The sequence below is a fragment of the Chrysochloris asiatica genome, unplaced genomic scaffold, assembly GCF_000296735.1.
Source record: "Chrysochloris asiatica unplaced genomic scaffold, ChrAsi1.0 scaffold00559, whole genome shotgun sequence".
In the NCBI taxonomy this organism is placed as follows: Eukaryota; Metazoa; Chordata; class Mammalia; order Afrosoricida; family Chrysochloridae; genus Chrysochloris; species Chrysochloris asiatica.
In genome coordinates, this window is record NW_006409077.1 from 477374 (window position 1) to 497226 (window position 19853).

The window sequence follows — 19853 nt, forward strand, 5'->3', positions numbered from 1 at the left end:
TACAGCCTCGGAAACCCTGTGCAGGGTTACTGTGAGTGGGAACCGACTCCAAGGCATTTAACAACAACAACAACAACTAGGAATTTTATTTTCTAAGTTGAGTTCCACATCTTTCTTAGTCAAATAGTCACTGTTTTTTGTGATACTATTTTTGTCTCTACAACTCATTGTCATGCAATTTGCTTGTCTAATCCTGTGTGTTTTGCATAGATCCTCTTGGTCTCAGTGGCTGCTCAGAGCTTTACAAATATGACCTTTCCTCCCATCAGTGAGAACTGAGCTCATCAGTCAGGGCACCAGCACCCCGATGATGGCACAGCCCCAGCTCCTCATGGTGTTGCTGCTTTGGGCATCAGGTGAGGGAACGAAAAGCACTAGACTACTATCTTTGTAGATTACCGAAAACTGGTTTTAGATGTGGAGTGAAAGAACAATTATTTCAGAATCAAATGATATTACACTCATGACAGTTTTGTGTGTCATATAAATGATTTGCTTTTAAATGTGTTGACAAATGTATATATACATGGTAATTGTGCCCTCTGATTGCAGGTGCCTGTGGGGACATCATAATGACCCAGTCTCCAGCTTCCCAGGCTGTGTCTCTGGGAGAAACAGTCACCATCAACTGCAAGTCCAGCCAAAGTCTTAGTAGATTGGGCTATCAGTACTTAGCCTGGTATCAGCAGAAAGCAGGACAAGCTCCAAAGCTTCTCATCTATGATGCATCCAGCAGGGCATCTGGTCCCTGACTGGTTCAGTGGCAGTGGGTCTGGAACAGACTTCACTCTCACTATCAGCAGGGTCCAGGCTGAAGATGTGGGCGATTATTTCTGTCTGCAGGGTCATAGTGCTCCACCCACACTGCTTCAGCCCTTAACATAAATCTCCTCCCCAGGCTGGGGCAGGAAGGCTCTATAGCAGCAGTTGCTTCCTCCCCACAAGACAGGAGCTTGCACTCTCCCTCCATCTAGTGTGCTTCTCATTTATATGTGGGATGGTTTGTAGGACTCAGGAGATGTTTAAGGGACTGTGTTTCTTTGATTCCTTTTCTGAAAGTCCCTAAAGGAAAATGCATTCCAATACTCTGTAATAGGTTTTCTACTGCAGCAGTGCCTGTTTATAAAAAAAAAAACAACTAGTGGTTGAAAATAACAACATTTCCTCATTTACACATTTCTTGAGGGCAGACATCCAAAAGTAATATGACTGTGCTAAAATCAAGGTGTCAGCAAGGCTGAATTCCTTTTGAAGCATCTAGACTAGAAACCATTTCCTTGCCTTTTTCAGCTCCTTGATATCGCCTGCATAACTTGCTCATGACCCTCTTCCTACATTTTCAAAGGCAACATGATTGTATCTGTCTAACCATCTTCAGTTGTCACATCTCCCCAAGAGCACAGACTAGACGAGCTCTCTGCTTCTAATGATTAATGTGACTAGATTGGGCCCAGTTTGTTAATCTTGGGTGATATCCTTATATTAATTTCTCTACTCTAAATTAGGAGTCCTGATGTGGAGCTGTGGGTTAAAGCTCCAGACTGCAAAGCCATTTGAACTGTAAGGTAAGCAGTTCAAGCTCACCAGTCACTCATCAGAAACATTATACGGGTTACTATGGGTCAGAACTGACTTGATGACACTTAACAACAACTCTAAATTATGTGTTCAAAATCCCCTTTTTCATAGATGGGAACACATTAATAGATTTCCAGGACTAGGTGTAGTTTTCTTGGCAGATTCTTAATCACTTCACCAAAATATCCCATGGACCCTTTTCCTACAATGTCAGACCACTGACCATGTGCCCCATACAGATAGATGAACTTGAGGGATGTAACCAAGGTCTCTAGGTCTGCTCACTGCTGGAGAGGATCCAGTGAATTGATTCCTTGATGGATCAACTACCATTTCCTTTGTTCCCTTGACTCTAAACTTTCTTGTTTTAACTTATTCCCAGTTCTTTCCTTACTCTCTCCATGCTATTATTCTCGAAATATGGAAGTGTTCCATGTTGTAGCTCTGCCTTACTCAGAATCAAAGCCAACAACAGAATATGTAGCCAGTTTCCCTCTGTTCCTTTCCTCTACACACTATTTCCCTTTGGTCGCTCCTATGTTATCTTTTGATGTTAAAGTAAATTAAACAGAGGAAGGCTATTTCTCTCAGCTGTACTCCTCTGTTTAAAGGCCATGATCCAATTCTCTCAGCCTTGTGGTTGTTAAGTGCTGTTCAGTCAGGGTCAATTCTTAGAGATCCTGTATAGTGTTTCAGAGAAGCAGCCGATAGCTTTGAACTGCCAACCTTATGGTTAGCAGTCTGATGATTATCCTACAGCACCACACCAGGTCTCCTTATGATCTGTAAATGTGAACAGATTTCCCATCATCTTGAATCCTCAGGTATTGTTTTTAAATACAGCTTTGTCTCTACATTGCCATGTGACCTTGAGTATGATACTCAAATAATCAGTGATTAGGTTTCCTTGTACGTAAAATGAATATAATAATACTAGCTACTTTGTAGTGTTGTTGGAAAGCTAGATGAGTCAAAAAACTCAATGGTTTTGTGTACGTGTAATCTTGGGTACTACCATTATTATGAGTTTTTTAACCTTTTCTTCACAAATGGCAATTCTCAAAATTTTTTTTTATCATTGTTTTAGTTTCCTTTGACTGCTATGACAAATCAGCATAAATGTGGTATCTAAACCAATAAAAATGGACTCTGTTATAGTTCTGGAAGTCAGAAGCTCTATACCAATATGTGTGATAGCTGCTGAGTTTATTCCAAACATGGTGAACCATGAAATCAGTATCACTGGGTGAAATCAAGGAGTTCCAAAAGTAACAAACTCTCCAGAGTCTCTTGGACAGAATCTGTCTTGCTTCTGTGAGGTTCTGGTGGCTGTTGGTACTTTTTGAATTCTGAAAGTTTTACGTCAGTCTTCAAGCCCAACATCTTCAAACCTTCCTGTGCTTCATCTCAGATCACCCTCTTCTCTGTGTGCCATTAAATCTCACTGTTATAAGGTTACATGTGATGACACTATTGTTCTTAAGAGCTGCGGAATTAGTTCCAACTCAGAGCGACCCTTGAAAGGGTTTTCAAGGAGCAGTTGGTAGGTTTGAAATTCTGACCTTGGGGTTAGCAGTTCAGTGTTTATCCTAAAATGCCACACCAGGACTCCCAATTTAGGATAATCTCTTGTGTCATTACTCTTAAATTTAATCACATATACAAAGACTTTGCCACATAAGGCAACATTTACAGATTTCAGATATTGGTGCCTGATAATCACTGGGGCCAATATTTCAGCTATTATTATAACATTAAAAATGATATTTAGTATCGATCCTGAATAAATGTTGAAAACAACATGCTCAGTATAATAATTATGGTGAATCGGTTGCTTTGCCATCATGATGTAAAAAATATTAACTAGCAATTTGTTTTGCATTAAAGTCTGTACATTTTGAATATCATTGGAGCTCAGATTTCATACATTAAACACCAAAGTCAGAAGACCAAAAGAATTGTGAGATGACATCAAGAACACCATACATGAAGAAAGCAAAAAGTCATTAAGAAGACAAGAAAGAAGGAAAGGTTAAAATGGATAACAGAAGAGACACTGAAACTTGCTTTCAAGTGTGGAGATGCTAAAGCAAATGGAAGAAATGAGGAGGTACAAGATCTGAACAGAAAATGTCTAAGATCAGCTCAATAAGATAAAGCCAAATAGTACAACAAAATGTGCAAAGATCTGGAATCAGAAAACCAAAAAGGAAGAACACGCTCAGCATTTCTCAAGCTGAGCGAACTGAAGAAAACATTCAAGTTTTGACTTTCGCTATTGAAGGATTCTCGGGGCAAATTATTGAATGATGCAGAAAGCATCAAGAGAAGATGAAGGATTACACAGAGTCACTGTACCAAAAGGAAATGGTTGATGTTCAACCATTTCAAGAAGTAGCATATGATCAAGAGCCAATGATACTATCACCTGGGTCTGTTTCAGTTGTTTTTCCCTGTCTTTGTTGTAGTCAGTCTACGGAAAGCCTTTCTGCCTAGTTTGCCATCTTATCCCCTCTTCTCTCTATGCATAGCTTGCAGTGTTTTTAATTTTGGTAGGAGTGGTGGTGCTGCTCTTAAGTTTGTTCCCCATAATTCTCTGTGCTGAGTTTATTTTTTGGGTGCATTTTCTTCATTGCTGTTTTAATGCTTCCTAAATTTTTGTGTCAGCTTGAGGACTACGATGCATCTAATGTAAGCCATGGAGTCCTGTTATGTTGCTGAAGGATAATGCAAGTGACCACGAGGTCAGTTACACTGCAAGGTCGGCATTTCAAACTCACCAACAGTTCCTCAGAAACCCTATACAGTGTTATTCTAGGTTATAACTAACTCGATGACACTTAACAACAACAATAATGCACACCATGGTATTTTTAGTAGGCTAATGTGCATGTCAGAGTAGGACAATGAATAAAGAAGACTATAGAAGAAGTGATGCTATTGAATTAGGTGTTGGAGAAAAGCATTAAAAGTACCATGAACTAAAAAAAAAAGTAACATGGACTGCTAGAAGAACAAATCAATCTGTTTTTGAAGAAGTACAGCCAGTGTACTTCTTAGAAGCCAATATCATGACACTTCACAACCTATACTTCGAACTTATTATCGGGAGGGACTAGTCCATAGAGACAGAAGTCAGGCTTGGTAGGGTGGAGGATGAGCAAAATAGAGGAAGACCCCAATGAAATGGATTGGCATGGTGGCGGCATCAATGGGCTCAAGCATGACAATAATTGGAAGAATGGCACAGGACCAGGCAGTGATTTATTCTGCTGTGCACAGGGTTGCTTTGTGTTGGAGCAGATTCAAGAGCACCTAAAACAGGAAATCTGTGTGATTTTCCTCACAAATTCTGGAGGATCCTAATTCAGAAAGATTATACATTGTTCTGGACCTAAAATCAGCTGCCTTTCTTGCTTTCATGTGAAAGTGTATTAATTTTCTTTAAGGTTGCCCTCTAATTGATTAATTCCTTCCCCATTTAAAACAGTCTTTCAATATATTGTATATGTCTTCCAATTGCCTTCTTGCCTGCATGATTTCTGTTGATAAATCAGAGCTTAGTCTTATTGGTTCTTTTTTGTAGCTAACTTGTTTTTATGAACTACTTTCAGGATTATTTCTGGGCAATCTCTGCAGTTTTGGAGCAGTGTTCATGTGAATGCGGGTTCTGGGTTTGGTGTGTGCATTTTCCAACTCACTTTGAAGGTGCTCACAACTGCACGGTTCACTGGAGGAATATGTGTGTGGGTACCAGTCATGCCTCTGGGTTTGATGGCTATGATCCATAGGACTTACATAGGATGATATTTCAGAAGTACATCACCAGGACTTTCTTGTCTGTATTAGTCTGAAGGAGCTAATTTAGTCTGAAACCTATCTAGCATCATAGCATCAAATATAGAGGAAGTGCTGCAAACGCAGCTTGCACGTCTTTCTTCTAGTTTATGCTGATGCCATCCTAAACAGTGTGTCCATTCAGTGTCAATGCACTTTAGACTGGGCTGCAGCTAATGTGGACTTTCTCTGCTTGGACTACAGATTGAGATCCTGGCTCCATCTGAGCAGTACCTGCTGCCCACTGGATGCTGAAATGACAGACACACAAAGATGACCCAGAGATGCTGTTCCATCATGAATAGACAAAAAATTAATCCAAAAGGGTCTCACAGGGACAAGTGGGTAGTCCTGTTTTCCTGTAGCATTTATTTCATGTCTCATTTCAATAGTAAATTATCTGAATAGAAGAATCACTCTGTAAAGAAACGCTATCTCTAAGCTTGTAAATACCTTCTCACTCAGGACACAGAGGAGCAGGAGCCCAAGGATCTAGACTGTGTCAGTTTTATGTAGCTTCTCTTTTGTGTAATGTTGCTCTGTTTGTATCTCCCATGGGAGGCTCTTTCATAGCATTTTATGAGGTTCTGATCAGAAGCACAAAGCTCAGGACAGGAGGTTGTTGAGGGGACATTTGTGCAAGGAACACTGCAGTATTACTATGATATTCTTAGAACACAGGGCTGTGGTTAAAATCCTGTATGTTGTGCTGCTTTTGCTGTTTAATATGGCTGTAATGGCCACCTATTGTCATGAATTCTCTGATGGAAATAATTATATTTCAATTTTCCTGTTATAGTTGCTGGAGGTCTTTGAGTTGTACAAATAGTTTATGCTTGGCTACAATCCTGAAGTTTGTTCATGTGAATCCACCGAGTGGAGGCATCGAAGAAAAGTCTAGTTATCTGCTTTAAGGAAGATTGATGTTGATGTTATCAAGTGCTGTGGATTCAGTTCCAACTTAGAGTGAATCTGCATGGGGTTTCTGAGGAGTGCCTGGTTTGTGGTTCAAACCAATCTTATGGTCCAATGCTTATCCTACAGCACCATACCAGGAAGATGGCAGCCAGGAGAATGTTACAGAGCTCAGTTCTTCTATACAACACATGAAAACTCCATGTCTTTTAATCAATTAAATGAGAATGGATTTGGTTTTGGTAGGTTACAGTTTCTAGGAGTGGAGCTATGTTCTTGAGAGTGCTTATTGGAATCATTCATATGTCAGTTGTCCAAAGTCTCAATTCACAGAGTCAGTAATGTTTTCAGAGTGGCAGCAGGAGCGGTCTCCAATAGCCAATGTCCCATGACTGGTGTCCAGTGGTGGTAGAGCCAGTAAAGCTCTTCACTGTCCATCTGTGTTGGTGGTGAGATCTGGCTGGTTTTGTATGGTGTTTATATCATCTGGTTCCCAGTGCATTTTCCCAGCCATGTTCCCAGACTCTCCATCAAATCTACAAGTCACCCAATATCATTTGAATTTCTGCCTCGGTCAGATTCGGTTGGATTCTTTTGAGTTGTTTGTATCCCAAAACTCTGACCAATAAAAATATAATTCTACATCTGATAGTGTTAGATCTTCATTAAAGTTTCTTCCCTTGAATATTTATGATTCTACTAACGACTGCACGTTCAATGTTTGGAGTTACAAACAGATAAAGCTCAGTGTCTTTAGTCAGTTCTGACTCATAGCAACCCTATAGGACAGAGGAGAGCTGCTTCTTAGTGTTTCTAAGATTGTTTCCTTTCTCCCATGGAGTGGCTGGTGCATTAGAATTGATGACCTAGCAATTAGCAGTCCAATGCTTAACCCATTGTGCCACGAGGGCTCCTTATATGATATTTATGGCTGTTATGGAATCCTTGTGAGTTGCTGAAGGGTAAGCACTAAACCTCAAGTTCAGCTTGAACTTCAAAATTGGAGATACAAACTCACCATTGGCTACTTGGAAACTTTATATCGGATTGTCATGAGTTGCAACAGCCCCTCTGGCACTTAAGAACAACAACAATCTGGTTGCTAAATGTAGAGGATTCAAAAAGTTCTTGGCCTTTTTTATTATATTTTAATTCCATTTTCCACCAACTTTTTGCTGTTTTTTCACATTTGTAAACAACATTCTTATCAACACAGAATGTTGTCAAAGAATTCATTCTTCTCAGATCAACTATCAACATTCATGGAAGCAGCAGTCAAGAAATCAAACAACAGCTCTCTTTCCTTCCAACCTCCAATAAAGCCTTACACATGGGTGTTTATGTTCCGGCTCATTCCATCTCACATTTATGGTGCTGAAACCCAGGAGGGACTTTGCCGGGACCCGTGACAATCCCCAGTTCTCAGGTTGATCCACTTTCTTGGCTGTCCCTCCTGAACCTGCCGACCAAACACCCACCCAGGGGCCCTCATCCACTGCCGTTGCTGACTTTTACAGCCACACACTGGTCAACAATCTCAGGGTGAGTGTTTAGGCACTCTCTCAGGTCCACTGTGATGTCAAGTCTAAGTCCTAGCACTAGGCCAGACGGGCTCTTCTTGGCCCGTGGCCCAGGATTGCTGCTCTTAGGGGACACCCCATCAGCTCAATTTCTTTCTCTTCTCTCAGGGGTCTGGCAAGAGAGAAGAGGACGCTCCTCTCTTTCCCCTTGTCTTCAGAGGCTTCCTAATCCTCGCCCTCACTCTCCGGCCTGCAATTATCATAGGAACCTCACTGTTTAAATTGCCTCACTCCACACCCTTGGGTTTTCTCCTGTGCAATCTTAAGGCACTAGGGCTACAATCTGATATCAAGCCAGAATGCTTGCTCTTTTTCTGTAATCAAGAAAATGGTTCCCAATGGCCAGAGAATGGCTCCTTCAATTTCAACATCCTTCATGACCTTGATAACTTCTGTCAGCACAGCGGAAAATGGCCTGAGATCCCCAATGTACAGGCTTTCTTTTCTCTCTGTTCTCATCCTTCTCTCTGACTTGCTCCCCTTCTCAAATCCTTCTAGCCCATGAGAAACCACTCCCCACCCATAACCCAAGACCACTCCTAGACGTTTCCTCTTTTGACTCATCAGACCATGTCCATCCCCCACTTGCACTCCCCTCTCCATACAACCCTTCCTCCTCCTCTGCCCCGCCTACCTCCTCTTCCCTCACTCTCCATGGCTCTGCTTCACCACCATCTGGCATTCAAGCCTCACCTACTCAGCTGAACCCTCCCTGTCCACAACATACTTGGTCCTGAGACCACTCCCATCAATCCCAATACCCACCACTGTCTGCAACCCTGATGCTATTACACGAGGTAGCTGGGGCAGACGGCACAGTCCATGTTCCCTTTTCCCTATCTGACCTCTCACAAATTGAAAAGAGGCTAGGACCTTTCTCCTCCAATACAGACACCTACATCAAAAGAATCCAAATACCTCACTCAATCCTATTACCTCACCTGACATGACATCACTCTCACTTCAGATGAGGTGTATGCTATTAGCAACGAAAAGCCAGTGGGAGCTCAGGCAGTTCCCGCAAGAAGATCCCTCTTGGGATTGTCAACTAGGTCACACCAACTGTGGACTTAGAGATCATATGATTCTTTGCCTTACGGAAGGCTTAAAGAGAACTTCTCATAAAGCAGTCAACTACAGATGAGAAATATCACCCAAAAGCACGGCCCAATTCCTATCACATCTAACAGTGGCCCTACAAAATACACTAAATTAGATCCAACATCCCCAGTAGGCACAACAGTTATTAACACTTATTTCATCTCTGTTGGCCCTGGACATAGACAAGATGAAATACCTGTTAATGGCCAATGCTCCACAGGGTTCCAGACCAAAGAAGGAGTAGAATACCCTCTGGTGCACTGCCCGAGCCCTGCTTCCAGTGTAACCGAGAGGGTCATTGGGCAAAAAACTGCCCTAGCCCTACCCCTCCCTCTGGCCCAAGCCCTGCTTGCAAACAGGAGGAACACTGGAAGGTTGATTACTCCTTTATCCAGAGAGGGAAGGGATGAATAGCCCCCTAGTCTCACCAAGTGAAGGGGTTTGCTCTACCAGAGCTTCTAGGACTGGCCACAGAGACTGAAGGTGCTCGAGTTTGCTGGACCCCATGGAAGTAACTCACATTGAATGCAGGGTAATGGTGCAAGTTTCAGGTAAGCCAGTCTCTTCTTTTAGACACCAGGGCCACTTACCCAGCTCTACGAGAATACTCAGGGTGGACACACCCTGCCCCTACATTAATAGTTAGGGTTGACGGCGTCCCTACTCAGCCTATAATCACAGAACCCCTAGCATGCTCACTTCATGATATCCCTTCACACACACCTTTCTAGTCCTACCCAAGTGCCCTACACCAATCCTAGGAGGAGACATTCTAGCCAAGTTCAAATCCACCCTCATATTATACACTATTAAAACTGCCACACCTGCCTAACCGGCTGGCTTGGTCTTGCTGTATACTGCATCAAATTCTAAGCACTGGCTAAAGACCTCTCTAACCTCAACCTCTCACCCAGTACCCTCCTTCAATATGTGAATAACCTACTTCTATGAGATCTCCACACCACCTCCAACATCTACTCACCTACAAAGCAGTCTCAAACCTCTCCCCTTCATGCCTTCAATTATTCCATATGGTTTTCATTGAAAATCCCAACTTTATATTAGACTCTTGACCGTCCCCCCTCCCCCCAACCCTGCCTCCCTCCTCCCTATAACCACGAGGTATCTCTCTCACTCATGTACAGAAGCTATAGATCATCTCCCTCCTCTACCCCACATCTTTTCAACTTTGCTCCCCCACCCGGATCATATAAGGTTCATCAATGGCAGTTCCATCACCTCACCTACAGCCAACGCCAAGCCGGCTATGCCATTTTATCTTCAGATAGGGTAATTGAAGCCATGTCTCTTCCCTTTAACACAACCTCCCAAAAGGCTTCCCTATAAACAACGGTCCCCTAGTCTTACAGCTACCTCAAGCAGCAAAACCCCCAACACAAGCAAGAGTCATACACTGTAGGAGTCATCAATCCATCGCACAGGGAAACAATAAGGCCGACCCACAAAGCAAAACGAGCGGCCATACTCCCACCTCCATTCACACAAATGCTTGCTGTCCCCCCTATAACACCCCTCTATAACCCCCCTGAAACACAAGAATGCCTTCTTCTCAAGGGACTGTACATTCTCCCCATGTCACAGGTCACATACAATGTCACAGATACACACAATACCCTTCACATTGGCATGAACCCCTACTCCGCCTCCTACGACCCATGTTTTACTGTCCCCAAATGCCCTCACTACTCCAACAAAGAACTCAAACATGCCCCACTTGCTCAGTAACATCCCCACAGGGAGCACTGCACCCCAAATCATTGCCCACCCATCAGACCCGTGACTGTCTACCAGGAGAAAACTAGCAAATTGACTTCACACACATGCCCCCTCACAAAAAACACAAGTACCTCCTAACCATGGTAGATACCTTCTCAGGATGGATTGAGGCCTTTCCTACCACCTTGGAGGGAGCCACAGCAGTTACACATGCTCTTTAACTGAAATTATTCCACTTTTTGGCCTCCCACACCCTATACAATCGAACAATGGTCCGGCCTTCATCTCCTGGATCACCCAACTCACTGCCCAAGCCTTCAACATGACCTGGAAAACCCACATCCCATACAGACCTCAGTCATCTGGCAAGGTGGAAAGGGCAAATGGCCTTATAAAAACACAATTGACCAAGCTTTCATTAGAGTTCACATGCCATGGGCAGAATTACTTCCCATAGCACTAACAAGACTAAGGTCAGCCCCCAAAAACCCACCTTTTCAAGCCCATTTGAACTAATGTGTGGAAGACCATTTCACCTGGGTAACCTCACAACCACCTCACCCCACATGCTGACTATATCCCAACCCTAAGTATGGTCCCTCATTTGTTGTGAACCCCACAGACCAATTTCTACCCAAATCCTACCCAAAGAAACAACAATACTTCTGGGTCCAACCTGGTGACCAAGCCTGAAAACCCTCAAACCGAGCCCTTTGCAACCAAAATGGGAAGGACCCCTCAAGGTCTTACCACCCCCACAGCACCAAAATTAGCTGGCAGAGCTTCCTGGTTCCATATGTCACACATAAAACTGGCACACACAGTTTCAGCTACTCCCAAATTGAATATTAATCTAGGCGCACCCCACTATACTTCCTCGTTCACAGGACTGACCAAGCTCAAACCCACCCTCATCCCAGAGGAATAAATGCATGACTCCCACCTAGTCAACCAAAATTCCTGCTTCCTCGACCAGGTGGGCCAGGACCTCCAGTGATTCTTTCCAAAGGTTAACACTCCTGACCGTTATCCTATTCTGAACCAAAGACCTAGTTCTCCAGGACAGTCTCTCTCTGATTTCTCACCAGATGAAATCTCCCTGTTGGCTAGCCCTACCTCCTCATACTCCCTTAAACATACCTCCATGTTAACTTGCCACCCAGCCTTCCTCGCCCCCTTCGGGGCACTATTGTCCTTGCATTAGGCCTCTTCGCAGTCTCACCCCAAGTGGCCTCGCCATTCTCGAATAATCTTTGCCTTAATCTTTCTCCTCATAGTGGGACTTATCATCATCCAGTATGCTCTCCATACTCTTTATCTCAACCTTGATGATCAGATTGAGCCTTAGCCAAAATGGCAAAACATGTTCAACCCCTCATATAGCCACGGACTGCTCAAGTGTCCTGACCTTTATGCACTCTGCTTACTCTCTGGGCCAAACACCTGTCATCAAGCAGTTTTGCAGAATCAGAGTATGCTACCTATCCAAACTGTCTAACTGCATGGCTTCCCAGTCCACAGCTTGCAAAAGGTGGTGCAACAAGCCTGTCTGCTGGACATACGAAACCCAAATAGGGATGTCAGATGGGGGTTGTGGGGTGGCAGATGTAGTGAAGGAAAAGATCAGTGTAGAAGCCACAAAGAACCTCACACAATGGCTGGACCCAGGATATAAAGGGTTACGAACACGGCTAGATCATGACATTCTCCGCCAACCCCATCACATGCTAATCACTGATATAGGAACCATATTCAATAAAGCCTCATGCTGGGCTTGTTTGCCCTATAGGGACCTTGGGTACTCAGCCATTCCTGGCGATCCAGTCCCTAAATCATATCCTAATACAACCACCATACAGTACACAGGACCTCTCCTCACAGAGACTGGCCTCAGTAATTCCACCAACCTCACCTGCATTCATAACCACAACATCACTAACCTTTCCTCCCTCTCCCTTGCAAAATCCTGGTGTACTGACATAACAAAGGTTGCTGTTGTTAAGTACCATGGAGTTGGTTCCAATTCATAGTGAACTGCACAGGGTTTCTAAGGCTGCAAATCTTTACGGGAGTAGAATGCCTCATCTTTCTCTGGTGGAACTGCTGGTAGTTTCGAACTGCTGACCTGACATAACACAGGTAAGCAACCCAAACGTGAGCCCAAAGGAATATTTTTCTTATGTAGAAAAGGTTTAAAATGCCTACCCGCACAAAACCTGTGTGGGGTCACATATTTAATCCCTGCAGTCCAAATCTTAACCCCATCTGATTAGGAACATCCATACACCTATTACAAAAAAATATATCAGAGGCCCTGAACAGGGACATGAGAGGGTAGCAGACACCCTCCTTGCTTTACAAAATCAAGTTAAACAAACCATGGTTGAACCTTAATGTCCTCCTGGTGGCCTTGCCACCTCCCCTTCCTAGGACCACTAACTATAATCCTCCTGATATTGTTATTTAGCCCCTGCCTGTTTCCCTGTCTTCAAAATTTTCTTCAGGAATGCATGAGGGCCTTCACAAACCAGATGGTGGGCGAATTCCTCATGGCCGGATACCAACCACTGCCAAGCCACAGGACCGACCAGCCAGAAGAACACGCCAGGTACATAGTCCCTCCTCTTTGCCCCCTTCCAGCAGGAAGCTGCTCCAGAAGAAATGACATCTACCCCTGTACCCATAACAACAAAAGGCTGGAATGATAGAATCCCTCAACCAAATGCATAATAAACTGGCTGCTTACCATGTTTTAGCTCTCTCTGCCGGAACTTCTCTTCCTACCGGAACTTCCTCTCTCCCTACCTGCACGTCATCCTTAGTCAACCTATCATGTACCTCCACTAATCTCAACCCCGCCCTCCTCTTTGACTAGTATAAAAATCCTTCCCCTCTGCAATACCTCTCTCTTTCCTTCTGATCTCCAATAAAGCCTTAAACCTGGGGTGGGGGGGAAGAAATCATACAACGTATTGCATTTGACAAATATGCTGCGCAAGAATTTTTTTTTTTTTTTTAAGTTTTATTGTGAATTATGTGATAGTTTGCATGGGTACACTGGAGAACATTAGTTTTATATTCATCCTATAGTATATTGTTTCATTGCCATGGTTACAACTCCCTCCATGCATCACCAATCAAAGAAAGGGTACATCCTACAAGCCTGCTTGCTCCCCAGCCCCCTACCCCCCCAGTCATCAGCACACAGGCCCTCTCCCTCTCTGGGTCCCAAGTCCCCAGCTGCTCCATCTCTCCAGGTCATCATTTCGGCCTCCATCTCGGGAATCTCTGCTTCTCTGGGTAATGTCCTGCTCTCCGTTCTTCTCCCTTCATGGTTCCAGGGAACTCCGCTCCTAGCCTGCATAGTTAATCACTCCCCTCCTTGCCACAAAATGTCTACTTCTACATTTACAACCTTCACAATCAGTCCTGGTAACAATTATTCACCCTTGTACCACAAGAGACCTAGCTGCACTTCCTTTCATAAGTCCCACCTAGACAGATTGGATACTCCTCAGTGGAGATTCTACCTTCCTCTATGCCCTCGAGATCTAGGTTTCCTCTTGAAAGCTTGCATGCCAGTCACTTCTTGCCTTTGTAGCCCACCCCCCCCCCAACCATTTTGGATAGCTAATGTCCCAGTTGCCCATCACTGTCCACTCTGTGTATGGAGGGGTGGGAATGATCCTTGCTGTAAAGATTTGTTCCCTTTTGAGTTGCTGCATCTATAGGTTCATCAGATTGTATCAGATTACTCCTTTTCCCCTCTTCTTTCTTCTTCTAGTTGAGCTCTGATCATCCAGTCATTGAAACCAGGTCAAGTGGGTATTATCTGCAAGTGTGGGTGCTCTTGTGGATATGCCTTCTCTTCTTATCAGCTGGACACTGCACTCTCCACTCCAGTCCTCCGTGGCTATGTAACTGAATCTGGGTCCAAGATTCTCCAGGACTTGCCACACTACTGGCCAACCAGGTCTCCACCTGGGTTCACAGGAGTCTATTAAACATTGTAGGGCTTAGCTCATAGAATTATAGCTGTTTTTCCTTGCTTCCCCTTGTCAATGGCGAACGTGGTCACCAGTCAGAGCGTGTATTCCCATTGAGTCTTAGTCTTGGAAGGGGATTTGGGTTGGGTTCTGAGGGGACCCAACCCTTTGCCTTGATGTCTCCTGAGTGGGCACCTTGCTTGTTCTTGTAGTAATCAGTCGGTTGTCCTCTATTGTTTTCCTGTCAGTCTTTCTTTCAATAGGTACCTTCTGTTCTTCTATCCACTCCAGGCTAGTCTGCCCATCCTCTCAGGGGGAAATTTACCACCTTTGAAGATTCTGGATGCTGTTCAGGATTCTACCTATAGTCTTATGTAATGCAGAGGCTCCAAAGGTAGCCTACTTCACTGGGCACTTTGTATCCCCATTTTAGGTATTCCAATCAGTTATAGGCAGAAGACGGACTTACAAGCTTTCTATGGTGATATTTCTGGCTATTCCTTTCTCTCCCCTTCCATTGTCTATTTTATAATGTAATGCAAGGAAAACCAAGATTCAGAAGACAGCCTAGTATCTTAACATTATTTTCCTCCCTTTTCCCTATTGCAATCATGTTTCATTCTGTGTACCCAAGAGCCCTGTTGTTCCAAGGCTGTGCATACATCATTATTTACCTCTGTCCCACTTAGCCCATGCAAACCTGCCTACTCGTTCTCCCATCTGCTTTGTTCTTCCATTCCCCTCTCTCTTTTTGTATATTGCCCCCCTAGCCAGCACCCAAACTAGCCTGTGTCTATTCCCTGCCCTGTGCTCTACCTTTCCGTCCCTCCCCTCACCTCACCCCCCACAGCAACCAGCAAAGAATCTCCCCCGCTCCCCTTTAGTATGGGTTCTTTAACTTAGTCTTTTACAGTAGTGGTCCTATGCAGTAATTCTCCTTTTGTGACTGACTAATTTCACTCAACATAATGTCCTCAAGGTTCAACCATGTTAAGTGGTGTTTTGCAGCTTCCTTGTTATTCTTCAAGGTAGCATAACATTCCATTGTGCACATGTGCCACAGTTTGTTTGTCCATTCTTCACTTGATGGGCACTTTGGCTGTCTCCATATCTTTGCTATTGTAAATAGTGCTGCTATAAACACTGGTTGCACAAGACCTTTTGAAAGAACAAAGATGTCACCTTGAGGTCTAAGGTGGGCCTTATATAAATGTGAAAGCTGGACAGTGAATAAGGAAGACTATAGAAGAATTGATGTTATTGAGTTATGTTGTTGGAAGAAAATATTGATAGTGCCATGGGCTGTCAAAAGAACAAACAGATCTGTCTTTGGAAGAAGTGCAGCCAGAGTGCTCCTTGAAGGCCAGGATGGCCAAACTTCGTCTGTCATACTTCCAACATATTGTCAGGAGGGACCAGTCACATGAGACAGATATCATGTTTGGTAAGGTGGAGGGTCAGAGGAAAAGAGGAAGACCCCCAGCGAGAAGGATTGGCAAAGTGGCAGCATCAATGGGCTCAAGCATGGCAACAATAATGAGGTCGGCCCAGGATCATGCATTGTTTCGTTCTGCTGTGCATAAGGTCGCTGTGAGTCAGCACCGAGTCGATGGAACCTAACAACAACAACAATGTCATGACAAGGAAAGCTGGATTTGGGAACATGCAAGTTTTCAAATGGAAAGCACTTGGTAATAAATTAATTGTGAGGGTTGAAGTAAAATGTAGTGCTAAGGATGACTCCAAAGTTTCTGATATACACAACTGCATGTGTGGTGGCTCCTTCTTCAGGAGGGGACCTGCTGGGTTTAGAATATGGGCAGTTATGGAGGCAGGGAGCATGAGTTAGAGTTCAGAGACAAGTGTTTGAGGTACCTTGAAGACATTCAAGAAGAAATTTAAGGGTTTGTAATTAGGTTTAATTAGAACTGGAGATATAAACTTGTACTAGAAATACCAAGTAACATGTACTTTGATATGATCGATGCTTTATTAATTGAAGTACAATTCATTTATTCAGGAAATATTAATTGAGCAAAGACTCTAGGCTTGTAACTGTGCTAGGAACTTTGTGGAAATCATTATATATATATATATATACACACACATCAATTAAGTTCTGACATTATTTGTATAAGAAGAACATATAGAAAGTTTTATTATAAGATATAACAAAAATGTATATGGTTAATATGAATTTTATATAAATGGAATAATCTATCATTCACATTCTTGTTTATCTCATATTTTCTATGCATTGAGTCTCAGTTTTCTTGTGTACATCTGTAATTTGTCAATTTTCACTACTGAGTAGGGTTTCACAGTGTGAAAGATACACAATTCATCATATGTATTGTTAATGGACATTTGCACTGATTCTTATTTTGGGGAATTATATGAAAAGCTGCTTTGAAAAAATTCTCCCTTTGCACCGACACACACAAATCTCCAGGGAATATGTCTCAAAAAAGGTATTTTCTTCTAGTAGGGGTATGTTATATGCAGCTTTACTAGGTCTGTCTTCCATATTTTCCAAACAGTTATATGCTTGACTTGCTCACATGAGTGTATTAGCAGTGCCTGTATCAATTCACATCCATGCATAATCAATACTATGTGAGGGTTCTTGGAGGTTCACAAAATAACATATATTTAGGATTGTCAAACTTTTCAATTTTACCAATGTAAAGTGTATGTGGAAGCACCTCACTGAGTTTCTCTGATAACTACTGAGATTGATTCTCTTTATACTTTTAGGCCATTTGTACTTTCTCTTCAGTCAAAGTTCAATCACATTTCATAGCAAGCATTAAATATTGACTCTCATCTCTGAATTCACCTTAAGTACATGCTCTGTGATAGTGGGACACATTCTCTAAGCATTTATCCTTTACAACACTCACACTGCTGAAGGAGTTTCATTATCTGTGATTCTGTTTTGACTCATGTTCATGTTCATTCAGTCTTTCTTGTCTTGTGGATTCTGAGAAATCTTTGACAGTTAAAAAAATTCAAGGTTGCAGAGATCCAGACTCATTTAAGCCATTCATAGGAGTGTGTGAATCCAGGCAGGGCATGATTTACAGTCAGAGCTGCCTCCTGAAGGTGTCTTTTTCACTCTGTAACATAAAATACACACCCAGAATCTGAAGGGATTTTTTTTCCTGAAAGAAAAGAAAGAAAGCGGAAAAGCTATTGTCCTGTTTGTGGACTATGCCACAGGGAGAACACACTGACCTTAAGAACTGAAAATGTTTCTAATGTTACATAAAAGGTGGTTTCTTTTATAGTGAGTGAGAGTAAAGGATATAAAGAAAACCCAGCTGTGAGGAAGTGATATGAGCAGGTGTCAGTATCTGATAGTAAGTCAGAAAGTTTTAGGCTGAGGTCAGTCAGCCTTTTCTACGAGTTATTGTTAGTAACCATTGAAAAAAGCTCTTATTCATGGGAAATTACTACATATCAAAAGGCAACATTGCTTGGTCCTGTGCTAGCCATTTTGCACATTTGAAGTCCCTTCATTTATCCTTATATACATAGAATGAAATACACGTGTATCAATATTATTTCAATGTACATTAGACCTTTTTGGTCACAATGTTTTGTCGAATGTAGGCTGTGAATGAGAATGTTGTTGGTCTTATAATGTTATATTTCAACCCGTTTCTGGACTCTTACTGGGTCTTCTAGCTTCTAAGTAGCTTATTGCAAAATCTTTCATAGTCAAATAGTCACTGTTTTGTGACACTATTTTTGGTTCCCATGAAATTTGCTTGTATAATCCTGACTAATTTGCATAGATCTTCTTGGTCTCAGTGGCTGCTCAGAGCTTTACAAATATGACCTTTCCTCCTGTCAGTGAGAACTGAGCTGCATCAGTCAGGGCACCTGCACCACGATGATGGCACAGCCCCAGTTCCTCATGGTGTTGCTGCTCTGGGCATCAGGTGAGGGAATGAAAAGCACTAGACTACTATGTTTGTAGGTGAGGAAAATTGATTTTAGAAGTACAGTGAAATAACCTTTATTTCCAAAACAAATGTTCATACTTATAACAACCCTGTGTGTCATGTAAATGGTATGCTTTTAAATGTGTTGACAAAGAGTATGTATGCATGGTGATTGTGCCCTCTGATTGCAGGTGCCTGTGGGGACATCATAATGACCCAGTCTCCAGCCTCCCAGGTTGTGTCTCTGGGAGAAACAGTCACCATCAACTACAAGTCCAGCCAGAGTCTTAGTAGATTGGGCTATCAGTACTTAGCCTGGTATCAGCAGAAAGCAGGACAAGCTCTGAAGCTTCTCATCTTTGGGGGATCCACCCCGGTATCTGGGGTCCCTAACCGGTTCAGTGGCAGTGGTTCAAGGATAGACTTCACTCTCACTATCAGGAGGGTCCAGGCTGAAGATGTGGCCAATTATTTCTGTCAGCAGGCTCATAGTGCTCCACCCACACTGCTTCAGCCCTTAACATAAACCTCCTCCCCAGGCTGGGGCAGGAAGGCTCTGTAGCAGTAGCTGCTTCCTCCCCACAGGACCTGAGCTTGCATTCTTTCTCCATCTAGTGTGTCTTCTGATTTATATGTGGGATGGTTTGTAGGACTCAGGAGATGTTTAAGGGATTGTGTTTCTTTCATTCCTTGTGGAATCTTTGATTTCCTACAGGAAAAATACATTACAATATTTTGTATTCGTTTTCTACTACTGCTGTGACAAAAAAAAATGTAGTGGCTGAAAACAACATTTCTTATTTTACAGTTCTGCAGGGCAGAAGTCCAAAATAATCTGACTGGGCTAATGTCAAGGTGTCAATGAGGCCGCGTTCCTTTTGAAGGATCTAGACTAGTAACCATTTCCTTGCCATTTCCAGCTTCTTGATACCTCTTGCATTCTGTGGCTCAGGACCCTCATCCTCCATTTTCAAAGGCAGTAAGATGGCCTCTTCTTCAGCTGTCACATCTCCCCAAGAGCACAGACTAGAAGAGTTCTCTGCTTGTAAGGATGAATGCTTCTAAGATTGGGTCCAGGTAGGGAATCTTGGGTAATAGCCTCATCTCAAGGTCTTTGCTCCTAACCCTATGTTCAAAGTCTCTTTTTTCATACAAGGCAACATATTGAT

At 42.9% G+C, this 19853-nt stretch overlaps 2 gene segments (V, D, J or C); both read left to right on the forward strand.

Moving 5' to 3' along the window:
* The first annotated feature begins 307 nt into the window (after nt 1-307).
* LOC102837957 lies at nt 308-885 on the forward strand. The segment is given in 2 exon segments: nt 308-356; nt 553-885. Coding segments are annotated over 2 exon segments (382 nt in total).
* Nucleotides 886-18632: 17747 nt separating this feature from the next.
* Nucleotides 18633-19210, forward strand: LOC102838339. The segment is given in 2 exon segments: nt 18633-18681; nt 18876-19210. Coding segments are annotated over 2 exon segments (384 nt in total).
* Nucleotides 19211-19853: the final 643 nt, after the last annotated feature.